At 33.9% G+C, this 25,636-nt stretch overlaps 4 protein-coding genes across 7 annotated transcripts in view; 2 read left to right on the top strand and 2 right to left on the bottom strand.

Annotated features, from left to right (window-relative positions):
* Positions 1–3,330, bottom strand: part of LOC100265173 (histone-lysine N-methyltransferase, H3 lysine-9 specific SUVH4) — a 45,277-nt gene extending 41,947 nt beyond the window's left edge. The window contains exons 1-2 of one of the 2 annotated variants that reach the window (XM_010662376.3): positions 3,081–3,330; positions 2,385–2,984 (exon numbers count right to left, since the gene is read on the bottom strand). In XM_010662376.3, coding sequence (XP_010660678.1) covers positions 2,385–2,957 — 573 coding nt within the window. In that variant the 5' untranslated portion in view covers positions 2,958–2,984; positions 3,081–3,330. The remainder of the gene's footprint in view (positions 1–2,384; positions 2,985–3,080) is intronic. The other variant, XM_019225076.2, reaches the window with a different exon arrangement.
* Positions 3,331–12,979: 9,649 nt separating this feature from the next.
* On the top strand, positions 12,980–17,073 carry LOC104881642 (uncharacterized). Of its 3 annotated transcripts, none has more exons than XM_010662374.3 (5): positions 12,980–13,633; positions 13,772–14,259; positions 15,446–15,562; positions 15,652–16,094; positions 16,408–17,073. In XM_010662374.3, exons 1-5 carry the CDS (start codon positions 13,555–13,557, stop codon positions 16,796–16,798), a joined length of 1,518 nt encoding a protein of 505 aa, XP_010660676.1. In that variant the 5' UTR covers positions 12,980–13,554; the 3' UTR covers positions 16,799–17,073. The 3 variants fall into 3 exon arrangements, with proteins under 3 accessions (XP_010660676.1, XP_019080871.1, XP_010660677.1); XM_019225326.2 differs by having other exon boundaries at positions 12,981–13,131; XM_010662375.3 differs by having other exon boundaries at positions 12,981–13,440.
* A 574-nt stretch (positions 17,074–17,647) lies between these two features.
* LOC100261668 (N-alpha-acetyltransferase MAK3) lies at positions 17,648–19,646 on the bottom strand. Its single transcript, XM_002276328.4, has 4 exons — positions 19,364–19,646; positions 19,072–19,192; positions 18,688–18,743; positions 17,648–18,089 (listed from the first exon to the last, which is right to left on the bottom strand). The coding sequence occupies exons 1-4, from the start codon at positions 19,553–19,555 to the stop codon at positions 17,844–17,846; spliced, it is 615 nt and encodes a 204-aa protein (XP_002276364.1). The 5' UTR covers positions 19,556–19,646; the 3' UTR covers positions 17,648–17,843.
* A 3,003-nt stretch (positions 19,647–22,649) lies between these two features.
* LOC100266913 (ethylene-responsive transcription factor ERF113) lies at positions 22,650–25,029 on the top strand. Its single transcript, XM_002275834.5, has 2 exons — positions 22,650–23,333; positions 24,182–25,029. Exons 1-2 carry the CDS (start codon positions 23,189–23,191, stop codon positions 24,799–24,801), a joined length of 765 nt encoding a protein of 254 aa, XP_002275870.2. The 5' UTR covers positions 22,650–23,188; the 3' UTR covers positions 24,802–25,029.
* The last annotated feature ends 607 nt before the right edge of the window (positions 25,030–25,636 follow it).

The following is a 25,636-nucleotide window of genomic DNA, read 5'->3' as shown; positions in this document are numbered from 1 at the left end:
TCCAAAGGGATTTCCTTTGGGGTGGGGGTGCGTTGGAGAAGAGGCCTCATCTTGTAAAGTGGGATGTGGTTCGTTCTCATAAAATGAAGGGTGGTTTGGGGATTAGAAATTTTTCTATCCTCAATAGGGCCCTGTTGTGTAAATGGAGCTAGCGCTTTGCGGCTGAAAGAGAGTCTTTTGGAAGCTTATTATCAATAGGAAGTATGGGGAAGAAGGAGAAGGGTGGATCTCTCGTAAGGTTAGGGAAGGCTATGGGGTGGGGTTGTGGAAGGAAATTAGAAAGGAAGGCGTTCTGATGTTTAAAAACGTTTCCTTCACTGTAGGGGATGGTAGAAGGGTGAAATTTTGGAAGGACACTTGGTGTGGAAACATTCCCCTTTGTGAGGCTTTTCCTTCTTTGTTTGCCTTTGCGGTCTCTCAAGATGCGTGGGTAGCGGATTGTTGGGACTCTATAGGGGATGCGGGGGGATGGTATCCTTATTTCTCTATACCCTTTAATGATTGGGAGATGGAGGTGGTGGTGAGTTTCCTTTCGTTCCTTCAAGGAAAGAGGCTTATTGTTGGGATGGAGGATAGAGTGTTGTGGAATGCTTCTAAGAATGGGATTTTCTCTGTAAAATCCCTTTACAATACTCTTGATTCTAGTGGTGCAGTCCCGTTTCCTTGGAGAATCATTTGGAGCCCTTGTGTGCCTACAAAGGTGGGTTTTTTTGCTTGGGAAGCTTCTTGGGGGAAGGTTCTAACCCAAGATCAACTCAAAAGGAGGGGCTGGATTTTAGCAAACAGGTGCTTCTTATGTTGTGATGATGAGGAGACAATAAACCACATCCTTATTCATTGCCCCAAGGCGAGGGTGTTGTGGAATCTTGTGTTTTCGTTGTTTGGGGTTAATTGGGTCCTTCTGCTTTCGGTTAGAGACACTCTCCTTGGTTGGTCCGCTTCCTTTGTAGACAAGAAGCGTCGAAAGACTTGGCGGCCAATCGGGAAAAAGAATTGATATCTTGTACTTCTGGTGTATCAATTATCATTTCAACGATCAACTTCTCCCATAATTATATCTATGCTAGCTCCCCTTTGTTTATTTTGGACGGTTTGGAAAGAAAGAAATACGATAGTTTTTTATAATGAGGTTTTGTCGATCCAAAGATTGAAAAACTCCTTCGTTTGTAATCTTTTCTCTTGGTCTAAGTCTTGTCTAGATGGAGAACCTCGTTCCTTAATTAACTTTGTTGATTGGTTGGGTTTTAATTGAGGGTTGGTGAGTGTTTGCTTTCTTGTGTTTTTGTTGAGGGGTTTCTCATGTATACTCCCTGTATGCTTCGGGTTGCCTTCTTGCTCCCTTCTTTTAATAAATTTTCTGTGTTTTATCTATCAAAAAAAAAAAAGGAAGAAATCTCTGTATTGTTTGGTTTGTTGTGGAAAATATGAAGGAAAATAAAATAAACAAGAAGCATTTCAGAAGTTACATATTTTTCAGTTCTTTGTTTTCTATATAACTAATTAATTAACACTGGAGAAGCATAATAGAAAAAAATATATATATTGAGTTTAAACTTAATTTTTCTTTCTTTCCTACTTTCCCTCATGATTTTCAAGATTCAAACAGAGCCTTAATGATTGAGGACAAACCCAGAATACCACAAACAGCCCCATGAGCAATGAAGCAGAAGTTGATTGGCAGATTCCTTACTTCTTTTGCATGTTATACATGACATTTTCCCTCGTCCTAGAACAGTTAATAGTTAAACCCTTTTCCAGCACTGCTGACCACATGAAGAAGGGAGTTAAAGTTCCCTATCTCCTCACCTTCCCTCACCGAAGGGTTCACACATTCGGCCACCATTGTAGCATCATTCACTGCAAGCCGGAATAAGTCTGGGGATATTTCATTATGTAGTGAACCTTCAATCCACACATCATGCCGAATCTCACTCTCTTCACATTTCCCACTTTAAATCTAATATACTTAGAGAACCATCCCAAGACATGGTGCTTGATATCCAAAGGTATGCATAATTATTAGGACCAAAAAACTTTGTTATAATATTAAGCTAGAATAAGACTGGTTTGTCAAGATCATTCAAAGGATACCATCACATAACTTACCTTCAAACTTTAACAAACACATTTTCACATACATGGTTGAGTGTCAATGGTTGGGGACACTTCCAAAACTCATTTCTCTTTGATCCAAACTAAGGGCAAAGATACCAAGTTTGAAGGATAAACAGAGATTGTTTCCATGACGCATACAACAAGCTTTCTTAAAATTAAAGGAAATTTTTTTAAAAATATGACAATTTTTAGCTCCAAATTGCAGATAATACATGAAATATCCACTGCAAACATTTCATCAGAAACAAAATAGTCTTCGAGAGACTAACCTGTACAAAGTGCAGGTAGTATTTGTTAAAAGTCCTCAAAGTTTCCTTCACCTTGGCATAGACGCTCTTCTCTACAACATTGGTTGTACTCACATCATTGACTATCCCATTCGCCGCAACCTCCATCAATACCGGATTCGTAGATTCACCATTCTCCACACAATCGCTATCCATGGCCTCACTCGAACCTTCAGTAGGCGAAACAGCTTCTCCAACTACCTCTTCACTCCCCTCGTGCGTATTCGCCTTGCGCCGTTGGTACACTTTTGTTTTCTTCCTACTACATTGCTCCGGTCGACTGTTTGGTGACTCTTCTAGGCGATACACGCTGCTGGCCTTTTCCGATTTCAGCTTTTGAATCCTGGCACTGGACCTCCTCTCAACTGGATGTGTATCGTCAGACTCAACCTTCAGAGTCTTCTTTTCGGATTTAACTGATGATTTAGATTTCCTCCTATTATCCATAGAAGAACCACCAGAAGCCATCGAATGCTGATTATCCGTAGTTAATTCTTGATCAACACCACCATTGGCAACAGTATTATTCATACAGTGCAGAGATGGAACCACCATTGCTGAGCTGCTCCACACTTTTGAAATCTTCATTTACAACAGCAAATATTAACAAAAGAAAAAAAAAAATTCATCAAACAATCAAATGATAATCAGATTAAAAATAATCGAACCAAGACTTACCGATCTTCCGAAAAAATATCAGCAAATCGACGGATGGACTTTGAAATTTAGGGTTTCGCGGTACAGACTGAGAGGCACCACCGCGCAGAGAGTGAGGGTTTGGAGAGAGCTGGTGAGGTTTTCCAATACCCACCCACTACAGCGGACACGAGCGTTCCGCTTTCCTTGTCTTTTTATAATTATTCCCTTTTTCTTATTTTTCTTTAGATTACCTACGTATTTTTATTCGTTTGAATCATTTCCCATCGCGTTTTTACCTCTCCCAACTTATCGGCTATCGCATAGATAGGTGGCGTGTCTTAAATACTCCTTTTAATGAGATGCCATGGAATTTCTACGTCTTTTCAATCTATAATTCAAAATTATGCGGTCTAATCACGACATGACCGTTTCCCATACTTCATCACCTCTATATATAAAAATGTTGATTTGTTCACATCATATTAATTCTGCAATTTACCTATCATTAGTGATTTAATAAAACTGATTTATGTGCTCCTAATAAGAATCTAACATAAATTAGTAGTAATTGAATGAATATGAATGCATGTGATTTTATTGCGTCTATAAAGAGGAAATATCTTCTTATTCTTATAAAATATCTATCGCAATAAATATTCATCATCCTTTTGTTTCAATGACTTACATTATCATTATTCTATCAATCCCCATTATAATTATCAACATATTAACATCCTATCCTTGACATTTTTCTTGTTATAGTTATAGAGCGTAGAGTTAATTTATAATGTCAACCTAACTCAAATTAATAAATAATTAATTCGATCTTAACTCTGCACAATTTCTAATTAAAAATTCTCAACCTAATTTATTGGCTATGTTTGGTTCTCGGAAAATTTGAGGAAAAATACGAGGGAAATAAAATACAAAGGAAAAGTAGAAGGAAATAAAAAGTGAAATAAAATAAAAAAATAGATTAAAAGTTGATAAATTATTTTTTTTGTTACTTCAAACTCATTTTATTTATTTTAACTCATCAATATAAAAATTAAATAATTTTAAAATACATAAGTTTTTAATTAGTTTTAATTATATTTGATTTTCTTTGATATTTTTCATAGGACAACCAAACATGAGAAAATCATTTTCCTTAACATTTTTTTTCTTTTCTTTGTACTTTCCGGGAACCAAACATAGCCTTAAATTCAAGTTGACTTTAAGTTGGTTGGGTTGAATAATTCAAAATTTATCTTTAATATTTAAAAAAATTATATATATATATATATATATATATATATATATATATATATAATTTAAAATTAAAAAAAAACAAAAAAGATAAAACTAAATTTATATATATATATGTTTTTTTAATGAAAAATATATAAAATATAATAAAATTTTATATTTTTTATTAAAAGTCTACAAAATAAATAATTATTGTATATAATAATATACATTATAAATGTTATAAAAATATTAAATTAGATTTATATTATATTTTAATTGTTCAATCTTTTACCTCCAATCTAAATTTGAATTTGAGTTGAAAAAACATATCAATATAATTTGATTGTATTGCAGTAACCCACTTGACTTGCTTCCCTGTTAGCATATCATACTTGGAAATTTAAAAGTAATTTTAAGTATTTATTGGAATTAATTTTTTAAAATTTTTAAATTACAAAGCAATAATAATTTTTATATAACATAAAAAGTACAAATTTAATTAATACATTCATGTCTAAATAAATACGCTTTTATTTTATTTTAGATAAAAGCATTGGAATAACATCGTATTATTTCTCAGGACGGAGAACTAATTGATCCACCTTCACTATCTCTTTTCTCCTTATAAACTAATTCATTGATGCACGTGAAGTTACCGGTATTGACGGCATCATCAATTTAAATGATTTCTTTTTAAAAATTAAAGTTGACCGGGCCAACATGGTAAATATTTAGATCCTACGATCTCCGGTCACGGTAAGATAATTTCCAGCCCGAAATTCAAATGGCGCGAAACGGTCCCCCGTTTGCCCGCGCGAGCCTTTTCTACGCGTGGTTACCTCACGCCGACATGAAATCTAGCATTACCACATTTTCAGCCACCTATGCATGCCCTTTTAAATATATATATATATATATATATATATATATATAAATTATATTTAAAATGCAAAAATTTAGAAAATAATTTAAAGATATGAAATAAATCCATATTATTTAATATTTGAGTTTCCAAATTTATATAAGAATTATTACTATTTTTGTTTTTAAAAATAAAAAACAGAAAACATATTCCAAGTAAACCTAAATTATATTCCAAACATTATTTTTATATTTATATTCACATTTCTTGTTGGTATCTTTTTACTTTGATGATTTATATATATACAAAATACAAAGAGTTTCGTATAATTTGTTGATTATTCCCTGTTATATGTAACAATAATGACGATAAATTCACGTCATCTTAATATTTTTAATAGTCACTACAAAAATGTAATTCCAATGATAATTAAAATGATGAATCTATTGAATTATTACAAGGCATTGCCATACAAATCCACTAATCAAATTATAGACCCCCATATGGGGCTTGTTTTTTTTCATTTGCTGCAGGTCACACTTCTTGCCAAGTGGAGGGCTCTTAAAGAGCCAGATGCTACTTCTTAGTTGGGTGGTCAGTGAATCAGGTAGTGGGTTGGAAATGCAATGGGGTGGAGACACCTATTGGAGGATATTCAGAAGAGCTTTTGGGCTGTTAGAGTGGGGTTTGGTTATTCTTTTAGAGTGTGAGGGGGACCCCCCCCCCTTCTCCCCTCTCTCTGACCATGAATCCTGGCCAGATGGGACGGGCAACCATGAAGCTGAGGGCTTGTTGCCGGCTGCAGCAAGGGGGAGTGGTTGGACAAGCCATGCTTGCTGATTGATGAATAGGAGGGCAGAAAAGTGGCTTGCAAAAGGAGACACCAAGAAGGAAAAGATGTGGAGGGGAACGGCTGGAGAGGAGGACAAAAGGAGTAAGAGGGAAAGCTTTTTTTGAGAGAGGTAGGAGAAGAATCAGTCAGGTTTGATTATCTCTTACTTTATCTTATCTTATTTTTTAAGATCACCTTACGTTTCTTGCTGATATTCAGATGATTGCTTTGATTACCTAAGGAGGCAAACCTGTTTCTGACTTTTGTTTATTTGATCTTTGTTTTCTCCCGTATGAGCTGCATGTTCAATATATTTTGTGTTTGTGTGTTAAGTTCATTGAGATCCTTCCACCAGGCTCTTTTAAAAGCTCTTTTGGTATTCGTGATGCAGAGCTTGGTTTTAGTGGTATTATCTCCCCTTATACATTGCTCTGTTTTTTTTTTTTTTTTCCTTTTCCTCTCTATTCTTGGCATTTTCTGGAGAGGAGATTCGTTAGCTTGAGGGTGAAGCAAAGTAGCAAACTGCCTAAGTATATTTTGCAGAGTGAGAGGAGGAGAGCATTCCAGTTTTCCTAGTGTTAGGCTGGAGATATTTGAAAAGATGAGATCCTTTCTTGGACGGCAATGCTACAGAGAAAATGGTGGAGACATTAGAGGTTTGAAGATGCAAGCTGAAGCTGTGAGGAGAGGCCCAGGCGGAGTCGCGGAGAGCAGGGAAAGAGCTTGTCAGTTCGATCCAGAGCCACAAGATGGTTTTGGTTGAATGTGATTATCTGCCCATATATGCTCTGTTTTGGTCCTCTTTGATGCTCTCGTTTTTTTTTTCCTTGTAAATGGCCCATGTGCATGGAGAAAAGTTTAACTTGTCCAAGCAAAGGCTTCATGTTCTCATGATGAATAACACAGTTACCACATGTCTACGCCTTCTTCATTGTTCGCGTCAGCCATACCCATTTCCTCACTCAAGCTTGTAGGAATCAAGCATCCTCCACCACACCCATTTTCCTCTCATTCATTCTCCATCTAACTCCCTCACTTACATAGAGTCTCACAGGTGCATGCTATCCTTCACTCCTTCACATACCCATTAAAACCACTCACCCAAGTCTTCATATCCTTACAACCCACCAAACCCGTTTCTCTCTCTAAACTTTCACCTACCTGTGGGATCCTCCCTAAAAAAAATGTCACGTGGCTCTCTCTCCCTTGCACACGCAGACAGTCCCCCTTGCGACGAGTGGCATAGCTCATTCCACCCAGGGAAGAATTCTGTCCGGTCGACGTTCAATCTTATCCGGATATCTCACATCCGAAATTATGTCCGACCGACGTTCAACCTTCTCCGAATATCTCACATCCGGAATTCTGTCCCGGTCGACGTTCAACCTTCTCCAGATATTTCACATCCTGAATTCTGTTCGGCCGACGTTCCACCTTCTCCAGATATCTTACATCCGGAATTCTGTCCGGCCGACATTCCACCTTCTTCGAATATTTCACATCCGGCGCCTGACGCCGGATGGGAGAGGAGGGCGATTCAACTTCCCCGGTCAGATATGTCCGGATCCTCTAATAGTGCTTACCCAGAGAGCATCCGCAGCCGACAATTCAGATTCCCCAGACAGCTTGGCTCGTCAGACACTCGCGATTCGCCGAATCCATTTCCGCCCACAATCAAAAAGCAAACTCCGATAATACTGACGACCAAGTCTCCTGAACTTTTCATAATTTTGGAATAATAGAATATGTGACATTAATTCATGCAAAATAAACGGGTTTTGATGGGGCCCCGGGTATGTGACTGATCGATTGATTGACAGATAGATCGATTTGATTATGATACATGATTGATTTATCCTACTCTATGACATGCTCGAAATTATTCCTTAATTGTGCACTAACATCACTTCTCAATAGCGCTTCATGGATCACTGCCCAGGTACGCATCCACATCCGCTTTGGTCATTTTCGGTATGCATGTTTAGATCATCACGTGTGCATGATCGCTCTGAGTATTCATTGATTCCCTCATCAATTGTCATGATTGCTTCATTTTATTAATAGAGACCTGACTTTAGGGACTTAAAGGGGTGTTACGGTTTTTACCGTACCTTCCCGATAAGTAACCTGACCCCCGAACCCGATCCGATTTTTCGCAGACCGCCTTTTGCAAAATAAGGAGTCATACTTAAGGTTTTTATTTCTTATTTTGTATACCCTTTTAAAAATAAAACAAAAATAAGTGGCGACTCCGAGTCATTTTTCTTAATCAATAAAATCATTTTTCAAAATAAAAATCGAGCTCACCGTCGAGTGGGAAACGCATGAGCCGAAATATGGGGTCCACACAAATGTTAAAAATTAAAGTAATAATCCTTAGGCATCAGGAAGTCGTACTTTAAATTAATGAAAAATACTCATTAAAAACTCATCCAACTAAATGATTAATATTCAAATTTTCATTATTATAAGTCATTTCGTTAGTTAGGACTTTAGTTAAGAGGTAACTTCTAAAACACATATAAATTTTGTCAATTGTAAATATTATGAGTTTTATGTCACAATTTGTTCAAATAATCATTTTTCGAGCTTATATTGGTGAGCAAGAAGATTCTAAAACCTTTTTGAGTTATCTACACTAGTGGAAGAGTGTAAAAAGTTTTAAAAATACTTAAAAGGTATCTACACATCTCTACACAAAAATATAAGACAATGTACGATGGATGTTGTAGAGAGTTTTAAACATACTTGTCATGTCGCTACATTAAAACTCTAGACCTGTGACACTTAACCCAATAATCCAACCTTGACATTGTTTAGGTGGTAGAAGTTGAGTTTAAAGGTTGGTTTCCTTATAAGAATGGCTTTTTTAACTTTTACGGTCATTTTTCAAAATAATTCTTAAAAATGGTACTTTGAAAAATAATTCAAAATCTACGACACTTTTTACCACTTTGAAAAGGTGTTTCTTGAAAAGACACCTTCTATATTTTTTATATCAACCATAAATGTTAAAAAAAAAATGAATTTACACTAAAGGTGTCTCTTGAAAAGACATCTTTCATAATTCCATAAATTTGAATTTACATTGAAGGTGTCTTTTGAAGAGACACCTTCCACAATTTTTATATCAATAAGACATGTTAATAAAATTTGAATTTATATTAAAAGTGTCTCTTCAAGAGACACCTTTTATAATTCTACAAAATCAAATTTATATTAAAAGTATCTTTTAAAATAGACATTTTTCATAGTTTTCATATCAGTTTCATAATATAAAAAAATTGAATTTATACTAAAGATGTTTTGAATTTATACTAAAAGTGTATTTTCAAAAGACACATTTCACAATTTCATAAAATTAAATTTATATTCAAAGGTTTTTCTTCAAGAGACACTTTCAGTATAAATTTAATTTTTTTGATAAGTGACTAATATAAAAATTATGGAAAGTGTTTTTTTAAAAAGACACATTTAATATAAATTCAATTTTGTGAAATTATATAAATTCCTTCAATGTAAATTCAAAATTTTTCACTGTGTGACTGATATGAAAATTATCAAAGATGTCTCTTATAGAGACACCTTTAGTATTAATTTGATTTTATAATATTGTGGAAATGATATTTCTTTAGTATAAATTCAATTTTTTTTTAACGTGTATGATTAATAAAAAAATTATAGAAAAACGTCTTTTCAATATATACCTTTAACATAAATTCAATTTTGTGGAATTACGGAAGGTGTCTCTTCAAGAAACACCTTTAATATAAATTCATTTTTTTTAATATTTATGATTGATATGAAAAATATAGAAGATGTCTCTTTAAGAAACACCTATCAAAGTGGCAAAAAGTGTCATTGATTTGGAATTATTTTTCAAAGTACCATATTTTAAGAATTATTTTGAAAAGTACCATTTTTTAGGAATTATTTTTAAAAATAGCCGTAAAAATGAAAAAAGCCCCTTATAAGAATGGTAGGTTTTTTTTTTAAAAAAAAACTATATATAATATATATATATATATATATATATATATAGGGGGCACCTACCCTCGAGGCATAGTTGGCTCTACTAGTGATTCCGCTCAACTTATTTATTAGGAAAACATAGTGGTTGTCTCTTTCCCAATTAGGTTTTATTACCTTTTATTCTTTTTACTTTTAAACCATCCTTAGAAAGTCAATATTACATAAACTAAGATAAAAGGAAAATAATACAAACATTTTTATTTAATTGGTAATAAGATAGGATAAACTATTTCATCACTAATCCTATTTAATTATAAGCCAAAATACATTATATACATATATCATGTATTATAAAAAGATTAAATTTAAAATTAAAAAAGGATAACTAAAAAAATGTTTATAAAATATATTGTAAAATAGTACTAATACATGTATAATTGAATATGTAAAAAATATATATTGAATAATATATATATATAGATACGTGTGTGTGTATATATTATAAATTTTAAATATTTTAATACGCATCCAACTATCCAAGTTCCCTATTTCACATTGGAAATGAATGGCCACGTTATGTGGCTTAGATTGGACTATTCATGTTCTATGGACTAACGGAGATACAAGTGGCCCACAAGGCCCAAGCCCACTAATTCAAAAACCTTTATTATTGTTTTTTTTTATAGGAGTCATAAAATTTGCCAAAATCCGTGGTGTGTCATCCAAATTAATTGGAAAATTAAAATGGCAACTTTCAAATTTAAAGTTTGAAATAGTTTTGAAATCCTCATCGAGAATTAATTTAAATTTTAAATTTAGACATTAATTTTAATGAATTTGGACACGTGGAATAAGTATTTTTGTATTAGCATTCTTCTCATTTTTCCTTTTAGAAAAAATGTTAAGTTATTTATGTATCATTTATCTTCTTTAACACTTTTTGTTATTTTAAAGAAACAATCATTCGAATATGTAGATTTGTTAAAACTTTTTCAAATAGTGCACCTTGCATGGTGGCTACCGAATCTTATAGTAGAATTTTGATCACTACCCTATTGTATTGAGATATAATCTATGAGGATGGTGGATTTAATTTAAGTACAATACTTAGGCACATTTTAGCTAAAACCCAATGAGTTTTTTTTTTTGGGGTTTCTGAATTGACCCTTATACACTCGCTTTGTTGTCATTTTTTTTTATCTTTTCAACAATTTTAAAGTATACTCAAAATGAAGGCATCCCTTGTTCACACCCATCCTAGCACCTCAAAATATGATGATGACATTTTTTCAAAAGGTCGTAGGAAAGGGCTTTATCTACTATGGATGTTGTGAACTTTTAATGTATTTTCATCGATCCTAACCAAGATGATGGATAAGAAGAGTCGACTACACGAGAAAATGACAATAAACAAGTGAGGCATGTAATTATGAGTGCTCTTTTAAATGAGTTATTTGATATTATATTGTTCATCCGAAATTGCTAAAGATACTAGGGACATAGTGGAGAAAAAAATATATTTTAGAAGATGCATAGACCCAAAAGTATGTTATAGGGAATTTTAGAAAATCCAAAATAACCGATGATATAAATATCTCATCTCAAATATATATTTACTATATGTTAACAAGTGATCTAGCTAATGAAGACATAAAACTTTTTGAACCTTTTGTAGTTGGATATTTGATAAAAACCTTTTTAGATTCCTTTAATTATTAGAAAAACACTATATAACGTAAAAATAAACAAAACATCATTGGAAGATATAATCATTAATATTTGGATTGAAGAACAAAACAAAACCGGGGATAAGGCTAAGAAAGCCAAGGAATTGTCCTTCGAGACAAATTTGGTGAAAGAAAAATTAAAATAAAGCAAAATTAACAGGTTTAAAAAACAAAATTCTAAGCCCAAACCCAATTTAATAAACGAGGTCCAAAATTTCACAAGAAAAAATAAAAGAAATTATTATGTCTGTGACAAGTTTAGACATCATGCTACCGAGTGTCACCATAGCAAGAGACTTAAAAGGTCCAACCCAAAGGCTAATTTGGTAGAGATAGAGGTAACACCATTATTGTCTTCCTTAACAAAACAAAAATGGGGATAAGGTTAAGAAAGCCAAGGAATCATCATTTGAGACAAATTTGGTGAAAGAAAAATCAAAATTGAACGAAGTAATAGGTTTAAAAAGCAAAATTCGAAGCCAAAACCCAATTCAACAAATGAGGTCTAAAATTCCACAAGAAAAATAAAGGAAATTGTCATGTTTGTGACAAGCTTGGACAACATGTACCTAAAAGGTCCAATCTAAAGGCTAATAGGGTAAGATAGATGTAAAACCGTTGTAGTCTTAGATGAGCATGCTCACCAATGTGAGAGATTGAGTGGTAGGCTTCGGGGTTGTTAGGCATATCTATGGCATCAAATGCATTCATTTTTTACAATGTTTCAGAAATTTTGAGGAAAATAAAACTGGCCAAATTGAGGGTTTAGGTTTTTATGTTAGGGTTTAAATTTTTATGTTATGTTTTAGTTTTGATGTTTTAGAAAATTTGGGGAAATTTAGGGAAACACGAACCTCATTACCACAATAGAATGGACTGGAAGATCCATTAATCTTTCAGTTGTCGTTTGCCTTCATAAATATTCAGCCTCAAGGGATAAATCTTCAGCTTTGATGACCGCTTTGAAGAGTTATGTGGGATTCTAGGGTTAGAGAAATTATTTAGGGATTTTACAAATTTTCATTATATGGACAAGGAAAAATTATGTGGGGTTTCACCAATAACTTTGTGAGATTGAGATTTCAGGGCTTCTAAAGAAGAAAGAAGGAGAAGGAGGCAAGCTACAATTTAGGGATTCCAAAGGGGAGTAATGCCGAGAGAAGAGTTGAAGGTTAGGGTTTAAAAATAAATGACTCTTTTGCCCTCGATCAAGCAGAGAGTACGTGCCTTTCCGTTCAAAAAACGTACATTGCATATAATTATAAAAAGGCAATGTGCAAAACACCGTATAATATAATAAACCCATTTTTTTTTTTTTTTAACAAAAAAAAAAACGGATTCAATCCAATTCAGCCACCCGAATCCGAGTGATCCGACCCAAACCTAACTGCTACCGTGGCTGTATATTTCCTGATCTTCCGTATAGTGTCACTGATGTTTTGATTCTCCTGATACTGGATCTCTTCGGCAAGTTTCTCACTCATTCTCTTTGTTCCTATTAGGGTTTTAGGATATGTTTGTTAATTGATAGCACTATAATATCTCTTGTTTTTCTCGTGCGTCCTGTTTAATGAAAATCTGGCCTTCTGTTTGGTTGCCGACAAAATGAGCGAATAGAAAAGGAAAAAGATTATCAGTAATACTGTCTCTTTTGCTGTATATCCCAAAAGAAATGATATTTTCGACATAAATCATCAAATAGTTGCAGCAGGCTCAGTTGAGAGATGGGGTTGGCTTATTGAGTTTCCAAATAAGGGCGAACCAAAGACACGGAGCGTAATTTCATTTCCTTTTCCTAGATTTTCTTGGGGACCAAACGGAGGAAGTTAGAAGAAAACTCACTTGTTTAAAGAAATTATTCCCTTCCCCTCCGAATGTCTAACATGGCATATGTTGGCCTCTCTGGCTTCTAAAAATTACATAATTTGCAACATATATATGATTATAATTCATAACACCATGCTCGGAGGTGAATCTCCTTATTTCTATTGTCCATTATATAATAGGATTCTTCATATTTTCTGAGTTCTTAGTTTAGGGGGGGCATTTGTGCAAAGTTTCCTTATTTTTATGCTTAGATGATTTCTTGATGATTTTGTTACTACAGCATGGTTAATGGGAAAGAGAAGAGACAAAGAAATGGAAAACAATGGTTCTTTCAACCCACAGGATATAGGGATTGAGAGAAGATTTGCAAAGAAGAAAAAGCTAGAAGCTTCTCAGATCAATGCAAATTCAATGTTTGCTCCTGTCACTACTTCTGTGTACCATTCACATGTGCCCACCTCTGCCTCCTGCCTTGCCCCTATTGCCAATGGTGGTTTGTCTGCTATGCAAGAAAAAGAAACAGTTGGTGGGAATCAGCTTGCTGGGTATATATTCATGTGTAATGGAAAAACAAAACCAGATTGCTTTAAGTACCGAGTTTTTGGTCTTCCTGCTGCCAGAATAGATGTTGTGGCAAAGATCAAGCCAAGCACGATACTGTTTTTGTTTGATTTTAATTTAAAGATTCTCTATGGTGTATTTGTAGCTGCCTCTAATGGAATATTAGGATTGGAGCCAAGGGCTTTCGGAGGGAAATTTTCGGCCCAGGTAAACAGTTCTGTAAGATGCTCATGAAGTTGTAACTTTAGAATGTGGTTAAGTTAAATGAAGAAAAATAAAAGTGTCCTGTGGCGAGTATTTTCTGTTCTGTTGAGAACATAGATCCCAATTTGCCTGTCCACCCTTCAAAAAGTATGCAATTGGGTGTGCACAAATACTTAATAACGTCTACTGTGGCAAGGGGTCTATCACACCTGCAAAATATATCCTGAAATGATGAAATCTCACACTAGACCAAACTGTTAGAACTACAATCATCAACTTGTGTCTCCATTTGTGATCTCATCTTGGATTTGCAACGAATTTGCATGAATAATCCTTTTGCAGCCTATTCCAGCCTGGTTTTCTGGTTAGAGTTTTCTCTTGTGTGAATGGCCCTTTATGTGGTATGGATTCCTCGACACTGTAATCAACAATGTAAACCATATTTTTGTCTGAAGTTCTATCATGATATTTCTTGTTCATTATTTTTTTCAGAACTAAAAGATATATAAAATGTATATCCATTCCATTCCATGTAGCTAGCCATCTACATATAACTAGGCCCTTATGCTCTTCTATCTTTGAAGTTGTAGCTCGTAAGATTCTGAAATTGGTTCTAAATCTAATCACAACATTATTTGTTGAATTTATTGGCTGTAATACTCTGCTTGATTGTATTACCATATCATGGTTGAAGTTTTATTGTCAATCAATGATGTGGAAGTAAGAACCCTGTATGGTTTCTATAGGACAGGAATCTTCAACCAAATAGAAGATCAAAACATTCAAACATATGTCATAAGACTGAACCGTGAATGAGTTTTTCTTTTTTTCTTAATGATATGAATTGCTTTTAGCATACCCCATAATCTATATGTAGAGCTTTGACATTTCAGCGTTTTAAACATTAGGCTTCAAATATGCATCTAATCCTGTATGGTTTGATGTTGGTGTGTAAAAGTTTCATTCATTAATAAGAATATGCATGCAGTATGTGTTAGATGACTAACATCCATCTAATACATGTTGGTTTGCATGTCAGTTTGGATAATCGGCTTCTTCAAATCCTGTGCTGAATGTTGAGTCTGTTAGGTTTCAAAACATTAGTGTTAACTGCATTACTGGAATTTATTCTATTAACATTTGGTGTCAGTTATGCTGATCACTTCTTGTAATTGTTATATTTCTACAGGTGAGATTTGAGATTTTCAAGGATTGCTTACCTTTGCCAGAGATTGATTTCAAGCATGTTATCAAAGATAATTACCAGGGGCATTGCAAATTTAGACAAGAGCTCAGTAACAAACAAGTCAGATGTTTGAAGATTTCTGTTGTCATTTTATACTGTTATGATTTTATAATGTTTGCCAATTCCATTGCATTCACAATCTACTGTAGGTAAATGATCTAATTCCATTGTTCCGGACAGTGGCTGCACGACAACCAGCACCTGTTGCCCCTCTTATTCCAAATACTGTGCCACCAACAAGAACCCTACCTCCTGGCTTTTATGAACAAAGAACTCTACCCCCAGGCTTTGAGGAACATGTCCAACTACATCAAATCCTCCACTCTTCAAATGATCAATCTGTGGCTGGATTGCAGTTTACTCCTGCTGGTCTGGCCCCTGCTGTTCAACATGGTCAACAAGCAGTCACACCTCTTGCATATGAACCTCATGGCTCAGCAGCTCCTGAGGCATGTTTCCAACCATCTGTACAATCTCAGCATTTTCTGTCTGCAGACCAACAACCTTATTCTAACCCATACTATCCTGAGGAAGGTCATCAATCATATTTTCCTGAAAACCCATCATTGCCTCCACAGGCCCCATGTAACAGGTCGGGTTCTGCAGCTAGTTTTGTTGTTGCTTCTCGGTTTCAATGCCCAAATACAGCATGTTGTATTTATCTGGATACCATAGATACTAAACCTGTGCCCCGTGAGCATTATTATGCATCACTTGTGATTGGACTGGGTTACTGACACTCTCACTTTTAGGATCAATTGCCTTGGGCCGTGTGAGATTTTAGTTCATACCCTAGCTTATGAGCTTTCCGCTATTTAATTGGGAACATATCTGTGCTTTATTTTGGTCTGTCTAAAGATATAGTTGAAACTTATATTCAATCCTTATTTGCTACCTTCTCACAGATATGCTGCTGTCCAGGAGAATAGTGAGAGTGAAATTGTTCCACAACTGGGTGCAGGATACAATCACTACTTTCAGAACTTTGGAGCAACTAATGCTCCAGTACAACATGAGGCACTTGCAGCTTCTAATACTCCCATACAAGCTCATGCCCCAACACCGGCACTGTTCATGACTCATTCACATATAGGTTCTTCATCCTCATCCTCATCTCTTTCATCTTCTTATTGGGTTGGAGTGGCTTCTGAGTACCCAAATCAGGCCATGGCTACTTATTGGGCAGGAGTGGCTTCTGAGGACCCAAATCAAGCCACTGCTGCTTATTGGGCAGGGGAGGCTTCTGAGGACCTAAGCCAGACCACGGCTGCTTATCGGACAGGAGCTCCCCTGTGAGACCACTGGTCTGGGAGGTGAGAATGTGCCTGTCGCTCTTGCAGGAGCAACTACAACCTATGCTGATGCATAACTGGGAGGATGCACTGCAGTAGTAGCCATGTTCTCTATTCTAATGACTTGCAATCAACTTCAATATCGTGGAAATTACCCTTTAGATGAAATCTGATGTAAATTCAAGTTTTCTTCACTCTAGGATACAATATTTTCTGTACAGACTTTTGGTCATGGAAGCTTGAAAATGTTGCCCATGAATTGAGGAATTTTTCAGGTCAGGTGCTTTTGGAGTGTTTTGTGATCGATACATGCAACTTTGACATGATTTGACGCATTTTAGAGGTGTCGCCTGTTATGAATTTAGGAACTTCTCCTTCCCAAGCAATTTGGGAGTTGAGCTTGGACAGTTGGCACGAGGTTGCAAAGAATCCTTTTCAGTCTAAATTTGCAATCAACTCACTGTGAAGACTATAAATCAGTTCGATTTCACACATGCATTTAAAAGCCAAGGAAATGGAAAATATTGATATTCAAGCTCCTAAAAAGATACCACGTTAATACCCAGAACAGTTAAGAACAGCTTGACCAAATTCGTACAACATCCAATAAAAATTAAGGCAACACTCTTCTTCATTCATGACAAGGATATGAACTAATTTGAAACTGTGATGTGCATTCCTTCACTCCATGAATTTGTGTCACATCCTTGAGAAGTTTCTCCACCAATCACCAACTCAGAGTAAGTTTGTCCTGTATTGCTTCCTAAAACTTCATGCAAGATCAACAATTAACTTACAAATGAAAGAAATATGTATTCTAAGTTTATGATTGGTCGAGAAATGAAAAACTATAGAAGATCAAACAAGAGGAATTGTATTAAAAATGAACGTTATTGTGACCGCTTTCATGAATCTAGGGATACAACAAACAACTTTATCAGTAATGAAACATTACATATAATGCCAAAACCATGCAAAAGATATGGTTGAATCCCACGTTACGGCTAAAAAGAGGGAAAGAAAAAATGCCATTATAACTGAAAACCAAGTTACAAGCCTCTATAGAGCTCAGAGCTTTCTTCAGGTGGTATGTGATCATCATGCGTGTGGGGTTCATCTCTATCCGCCATCATAGGCAGGGATGGGTGTAACTCTGGGCGGGGTAATAGCAGCTTTAGCCGAAAAGCATCAACTCCATTCAAATAGTAGCGAAAGAGCCGTTTTGCCCTGATAAAGCCAAGACGCCCATATAATGCAAGTGCTCCTTTATTTGTAACTTCTGCTTCCAATGTTACCTTCAGAAACATAATGAATGATCATGAGCTAGCATCTTGACAAACCCAAACAGTCCAATATGTTAAATCTCGATTAATATACTCCATAACACATTTTTGTGACTTTATGGGTGTTATTTGGTTGGTGGAATGGCTCTTTTCTGAGTCATACAGAGCTGAGACAGTATTAGAATGGTTATGTTGTAAGTCACACTAAGCCGACTCATCTAGCTAGGTTGAACTAGGTTTTATCCACTGGCTCCACCATATTCTCCCAATTACCATGTTTCAGGGCAATAGTCACTATTACCATCACCTCTAGCATGTGATTGCTTGTTGAATTTGCGCAGTTTGTTAGGAGAAAGGCTCTTATCACTTACAGAGTCTGCAGCAGTTCTAAAGACTGAAGTAGTTTAGGTATGCTTGTTACCATAAGCATGTCAAAATACATATTGCAATAAGATTGAAGCATAAAGATAGCAAATCAAAATGAAAAAAAACCCGAAAAAGGGCTTAATTTGACAACAATAATCAATCAATTGCAAACGTATATAGGAATTAACCAAAAGAAAACCATATTCATCATAGTTTTGTCAATTCATAATTTCCCTTGACTTACCTCTTCGCACCCAGATTCCATCATCACTTTAATAGATCTGGTAACAAGTTCAGTGGCTGCATATGAGAAATATTTCAGCTTAAATATTAGAATAATCAATAACTTCATCCAGTCATACAACAAACACAATGTGGGCCTATACCAGAAAAATACTCATTAAAGATAGATTTATTTTGACAAAACCAGTTTAATTTAACGCCCAGAAAATGATTGGAGGAGAGATGACAGAAATTTCAATCAAAATAGGCTAATGGGTCAAAGGCAAATTGCAGGGTGAGAAAAATAAGCTTACAGGTCAAAGACAATTTGATGGGTTTCTCAGTTTTTGTAAATTAAGGATTCGATATCGAAATTGGATGCTTTATATTATAAAATTTAAATTACCAATGCCTCTGCCTCTGTAAGGCTTGATCACCACCAACATCGCTATGTAACCTCTGAATGTATTCCGATGCTCTCCCATCTTACAGACTACGGTTCCTACACATTTACCCTTGTGGAAAGCCTGAAGAAACACACACCCATATGAAAAAAAAAAAAATCAAAATAACAAAAATTCATTTTTTTTTTCTTTTTTGCTGTAGAAATAGAATCGACAGAAAAAGTTCAAATTGAATTATAGAAAAGCAAAGAAAAAAAAGAGAGGAGAAGATGAAAATTGACCAAAGAGTTTTACCAGGAAAGAGAGGTGAGGCCAGAGGTAGACGAAGTATCTGTAGGTGAAAATTGAGTAGGGTTCGCTGAGTTCTTGATCGACCAGGTGCATGACAAGGGGTAGGTGATGTTCGCCTCCATAGCTCACGTACTCTATCTCAGAGGCATCAATCAATTCTACTCTGCTTCCTTCCTCTTCACTCCTCGTCTCCATTCCCTCTTCTTAACCCTGCTGATTTTGGGCGCTGAGACGAAGGTGGGTTTGGGGGAGAAGAGGACACGTGCGAAAGGAGTCGCATGTTTGGGCCTCAAGCTTAACACTTCCTGTTGTATTCCTATTTCCTACTGGGCTTGGGCTTGGGTTGAAAATTAGTTTTATGTTGACCCATTTAAAAATATTTTAAAATCCATATATTTTTGGGAGAATTATCTGGAGTAGATGGGCTCCCAAATTAACAAAAGGTCCATATAACTCTTCAAATTGAGTTGAAGGATATGAAATAGTAACGGACAAATATACCCTTTAAGAACACATATAAAATATTTTATAAAATTAAGTTAAATAATTTTTTTTTCAAAAATACTAAATTAAATAAAAGTAGTTTTCAAAAATATTAAATTAAATAATTTTTTTTAAAAAAATATTAAATTAAATTAAAGTATTTAAAAAAATATTAAATTAAATATTTTTTTAAAATATTAAATTAAATAAATTTATTTTTAAAAAATATTAAATTAAATAAATATTTTTTTAAAAAATATTAAATTAAATAAATTTATTTTTTAAAAATATTAAATTACATAAAAGTATTTTTTAAAAATATTAAATTAAATAAAAGTATTTTTTAAAAATATTAATTTTTTTTTCTCAAAATCAACAAAGGGCATTTTTAGAAATACTGAAGGATGATATCCTTCAACTCAATTTCCATACTTTCATTGGGTCTTGAGCTCAATTTGAAGAGTTACATGGACCTTTTGTTAATTTGGGGGTCCATCTACTTCCAAAACATAATTCTCCCTATATTTTTTCATAGCTCAAATAATTATTTTATAAAATGACCATTTTAAATATTAATAACATCAATTAATAATTTTTTTTTACTGTTAGAACTAATTTCATATTAATAAAATAAAAAATTTTAAAAATTAAAAATACAATTAAAACTAAAAAAAACTTTAAAGCTCTAGTAGAAAATATAGATATCTAGAAAGAACTAGAAATACAATGACAATAAATATTTTATTTTTTAAATTTTATTTTTTTGGTTTTTAGTTGCATTTAATTTTTATGTATTTTAGTTTTAATTTAATTTTTAATTTTTAAAATTTCTTATTTTATTGTTGATGACAACTAATATTTTTTTTATTTAATTCTATTAAAAAAAAAAAGACAATAAGGGGATTTATATAAAACAAGATATATAACATCATTATTAACTAGGGATTAGAAAGATTTTATTTATCACTTGAGGATTCTTGAGAATATTTTCATAATAATTTATATTTCATATTATATAATAAAAATTTATAATATATTTATTTATAAAACACTTTTATCAAATTAAAATGATAAATTAATTTTGAATAATTTAATTTAATATTATTAAGAAAATGGTATTTTAGGAATAATTATTTGAATTATAAAAAACTACATATATTTTAAAATATTTTTAGATGAGTGAAAATAAGCTAATTTATAAAAGTGTTATAAAAAATATTTTTATTATAATTACTAATGTTTTTATCAAATGAGTGAGTCAAAACTCACTTTTCCCTTACATCTAAATATTATTTTTTTTATTTATAAAAATGTTATAAAAAAAATGTTTTTATCATAATTACTACCAAATGATTCTCTAAATTCGATTATTTGTAGAAGTGTTAAAAAAAAAGTAATTATAATTACTATCAAATAAACTTATTATAATTACTATCAAATAGACTTTAATTTGAAACGAATAAGTACAAAATTTGTTCATTTGACGATGCTATGATATGATGGGAATCATCTCTCGTCTCTTTATGTGACTAAAGTAGATTTAGATTGAGTTTTAAGAAGTCAAAGTATTTTTTTTAAAGCTTCAAAGGCATCTTTATTTATTTATTAACTTTATTAAAAGAGTTTAATATGAAAATTAAGAAGTTTTATCTTTTATTGAAACAATCGATGTTTTGCTATATTAAAAAAAGTATATTATATTTAATAATTTCTTTTAACACTACTATGTCACTTTGAAATTACAACTTTATCTTTAGTTCGAGCTTGTAGGTGAAGCAAAAATAAAAAGTCACTCCAAATAGGACTTAATTTAACTACAATAATATCATAGTTTAAAAAAAAAAATTTAAAAATTTAAAAATTCAAACTTTTGAACACACCCTTTACATTTCAAAAGCCAGCCAAACATATGTTTCCAAATATTTTTAAAAGTAAAAGATAGGAAAAGTGGGTGAATGAAAGATAGCACCCAAAGCAAATTCGGATGCGTACAAGACCAACTCAAGAAGCAAGAAAGGTACGTATTTTGAACATATCAGTCAAAAGGCTCTTGGAGGTATCAGCATGACCAGTTACCCTTAATTTTTCCAAATAATAATAAAATAAAAATAAAAATTATTATTTATTCCGACAAATGCTCAAAACACCCATCATTTTTTTATGACATTTACAGTGGCATTAACAAATATATGTTCAGTAAAACATGGTGTTCATCAAGGGGTAAGAGTCATTTATGCTTTCTTATTCTTCAAGAGTTGTACCTTATTATAATGAAACTTGCAAGTTGCAGGCCATGGTCTTTATCTATTACAAGTTGCTTAATTTTTGTTTCCAATTTAGGAATTTTGCTAAGGTATCGATTCTATATTCCGATTCAATAACTACTAAACCCGTAAGTGTGATTATTGAAAGCATATAATAGGTCATCAAATAAGATCGAGTATAAATAAATGAGATCAACGGATAAATAAATAGAACCAAGATATCAGATAGACGAGATTAGGTATATATAAAGCAATAAGACTTATTTGTATACATTTTATAAGATAATAGGTTTTGGTTTTTTTTTTTTCCATAGATGCAATTTTGACACCTTTAAATTAAAGCAAGATTTGATTACAAGTAGGGTGAATTGACAGAGATTAACAACGAGCACATTACACTTTTTCAAAAATGAAATTAATCACGTGGTTTGGCCACGAAAGGACAAGCATGCCCCACTGTGTAAATGGGAAAGAGCTAGGAAGGTTTTAGTACTCTTTCCCTTATAGAGAGGTCTTCACATAGCATTACTTCATGCTTCCTAGCTAGGCTGCTTAGTCTGTGTAGAAAATCATTCCTTTGCGAAACAAATTGGAATAACTCTCAATTTTTATCCTTTTCGCACCACCAAAAGACACATATAACATGACTTTAACGTGCAGCAATGAAAGCCTTACAAGCAACCCTATTTTCTCTTCCTTTTCTTCTTCTTCTTCTTCTTCTTCTTCTTCCGGCCCCCTACTTCTACTTTTCCTTTTCATGTCTCTGATCACCATTCAAGAGCTCTTCTTTCTATCTTTTTGATTAATTTCTTGCTTTTTTTGATCTTCATCCTGATCATAATCAAACCTCTAGATCTTGCTTTTTAATGTGCTCATCACTGAACACTGAAACGGATCTATTAGTTAATTTTTTATTTTTTATTTTTATGAACTAGCTAGGGAGCCAGCCAACCCAGGAGTTTTAAAGGTGGATCATAAGCATGGCAAGAGATCTGTTCCTTCCGGGGCATCGGAAGAGAAAGAGGAAGATCCCATCTTCCCTGTTTACCCAGCAGCTCAATCCCAACGAGATACCTCGGCCATGATTTCAGCCTTTGCTGATCATCAAGATATTGGCTCCTGGGACAACAGGCTGGCTCATGGGTATCATGGGCAAGGAAGCCTGTTAGCCGCATCGGTGTCTAGCATGAGGCAGCATGGCTTATCTCAACCTCCCCAAGATCGAGGTAAATTGCTATGAATATGTTTGATTCGGAAAAATGCAAATGAAAGGAAAAATAAAAAATAAATTTTTTTTTTCTAATATTTGGATTCTTCTTGAAAACTAAGAAGAAAATCAAATATAATTAAAATGGTTAAAAATTATTTAATCTTTACATTACAAAGAAAATCTTCCATTTTTTTTCATTCAAAATTTTTTTTTCTTTTTATTTTTTCTCGTATTTTTCCTCAAATTTTCCGAGTACCGCTTCATCTTTTTCTCGGGATGGAGGTTTCTTTGATGTAGATGCCTTATTATCTTATATACCAAAGTTGTCCAAACCTAAACTTCCGATCGTCCATTCTGTTGTCTTACATTCCAAGAACAAAAAACACTAAATTATTAATATGTAAGTGCATGTCCTTACTATATTATTTAATTGCTTTGAAGGAATCATCTTGTTATGGAATATTGATTTTTATGTATACTTTTCCTTTCAGAAATTACAATATCTATATTTTGTTATAAATGTCTATCCAATAACATTCATCTTTGAAATTGTCTTCTCTCAAAGAACTTAAAGCTGCCATAGATAGTTTTTTTCTTTCTGCAGGAAGCATGCGTTTTTATGCATGGAAAACAAAGGACATGCTTGCTAGTTTTGGCAAGTTCTGGTGATGAAGATCACAGAGGAATAAACAAAAAGTGCTTAGTAACTAATGGTTAGGTGAAGTAGGAAAGAATTTTGAGTTTGAGTTTGGTAGTTCCAATGTTTTTAAACTCCATTTTTTTTTTCTTTAGGATTGAATCCTGGCTTTCTCAGCTTGACTTTATGCTTTAACCAACAAATATTAAATTATGTAAATTGGCCAGGAAGAGAAGGGAGCGCAAGGAAAAGACATTATAGGGGAGTAAGACAGAGACCATGGGGCAAGTGGGCAGCCGAAATCCGAGACCCGAAGAAGGCTGCTCGAGTGTGGTTAGGCACCTTTGACACGGCAGAGGCCGCAGCAGCTGCTTACGATGCTGCTGCTCTCAATTTCAAAGGAACCAAAGCTAAACTCAACTTTCCTGAAAGAGTTCAAGGGGGATCTCACTCTCACTCTCACTCTCCCTCTCCCTCTCATTACTCGAGACCCATAACTGTTCCTCCACCTTCACCTCCACCTCCACCTCCACCTCCACCTCCACCTCAACCATATTCTCCTTCTCCTCCTTTTGCACCTCCTTTTCCGGTACAGGAAGAATTCCCCAACCTTTTACAGTACGCCCAGCTGCTTTGTAGCAATACTGATGATGATTTAAGCAATGCTACTTCAGCTCTGTATGATCAACAAACTTTTGCCTCTCAGGGTTTGTCAAATCCCTCGGCAGTATCTCAACAACATCGACAAGTTGAAGAAGAGCTTCTGAGGGTTTCTTCGGACATGGGAAGTTCTTATGGTACTGATTTTTTTGGGCAGGGAAGAGACTTTGATAACAGTAACCCATAGGATCTGTAATATTCTAGGGTTTGTGGGGAGACTCAGAGCTATGCATGCAAGACAAGGACCTGCTAGTTTCTAGTCTTCCCATATTGTCAAGGAAACTTTTCCAGCTTTCCACGTTGTACTTATTTGGATCCAAGAATTTATGTCACTTCTATCATTCCGGGATATGACTTTCAAGGCTTCTCCGTGTAGAAAATCGAAGTATCAATCCTTCAGCTTTCATTTCCGCTCTTTAACATGGAGATGGTTAAATTTTATTGTTATGCTACAAACTCAACAAGTCCTTACAAACAGATTTGCCGAACAAACTTGGTGACAAGTTTCTCCTTGATTCATTTTGCAAAAATTTACGTGGATTTTGGATTCATTTTGGAAAATCAATCATTTTATGAGTGATACATGCAAGGTGTATATCTTCTTTACCCGCTAGATAGCTTTTATTGGGACGCTAAATCTTAATATTCCATTTTTTTTTCTTATACATATTGTAAGAACATGTTAGATCATCTTATCTGAAAACCAATGAGTGTTTAGTGAGAGTTGGAGGCTAAATCTTAATATTCAATTTTTTTTTCTTATACATATTGTAGGATCAGATTTAAATCATTTCATATGAAAACCAATTGATGTTTAGTGAGCGAAAGCCAAAGAGCGACATTATTGCACTTCAATAATTCTTCCTCCAACATGATGTTTCTCGTGACTCATACCCATGACTTTTTGCTCTAATATCATTCATAGGATCGAACTTTGACCATCTCTTTTGAAAACTAATTAGTGTTAGTGGTGGTAGATCAAACATTTTATAACATTCAACATTACACCCCATGACTTGTTT

Source organism: Vitis vinifera, chromosome 14 (genome assembly GCF_030704535.1).
Source record: "Vitis vinifera cultivar Pinot Noir 40024 chromosome 14, ASM3070453v1".
In the NCBI taxonomy this organism is placed as follows: domain Eukaryota; kingdom Viridiplantae; phylum Streptophyta; class Magnoliopsida; order Vitales; family Vitaceae; genus Vitis; species Vitis vinifera.
Note: the sequence above shows the minus strand (reverse complement) of the source record. Positions and strands in the feature narration are given on the sequence as shown.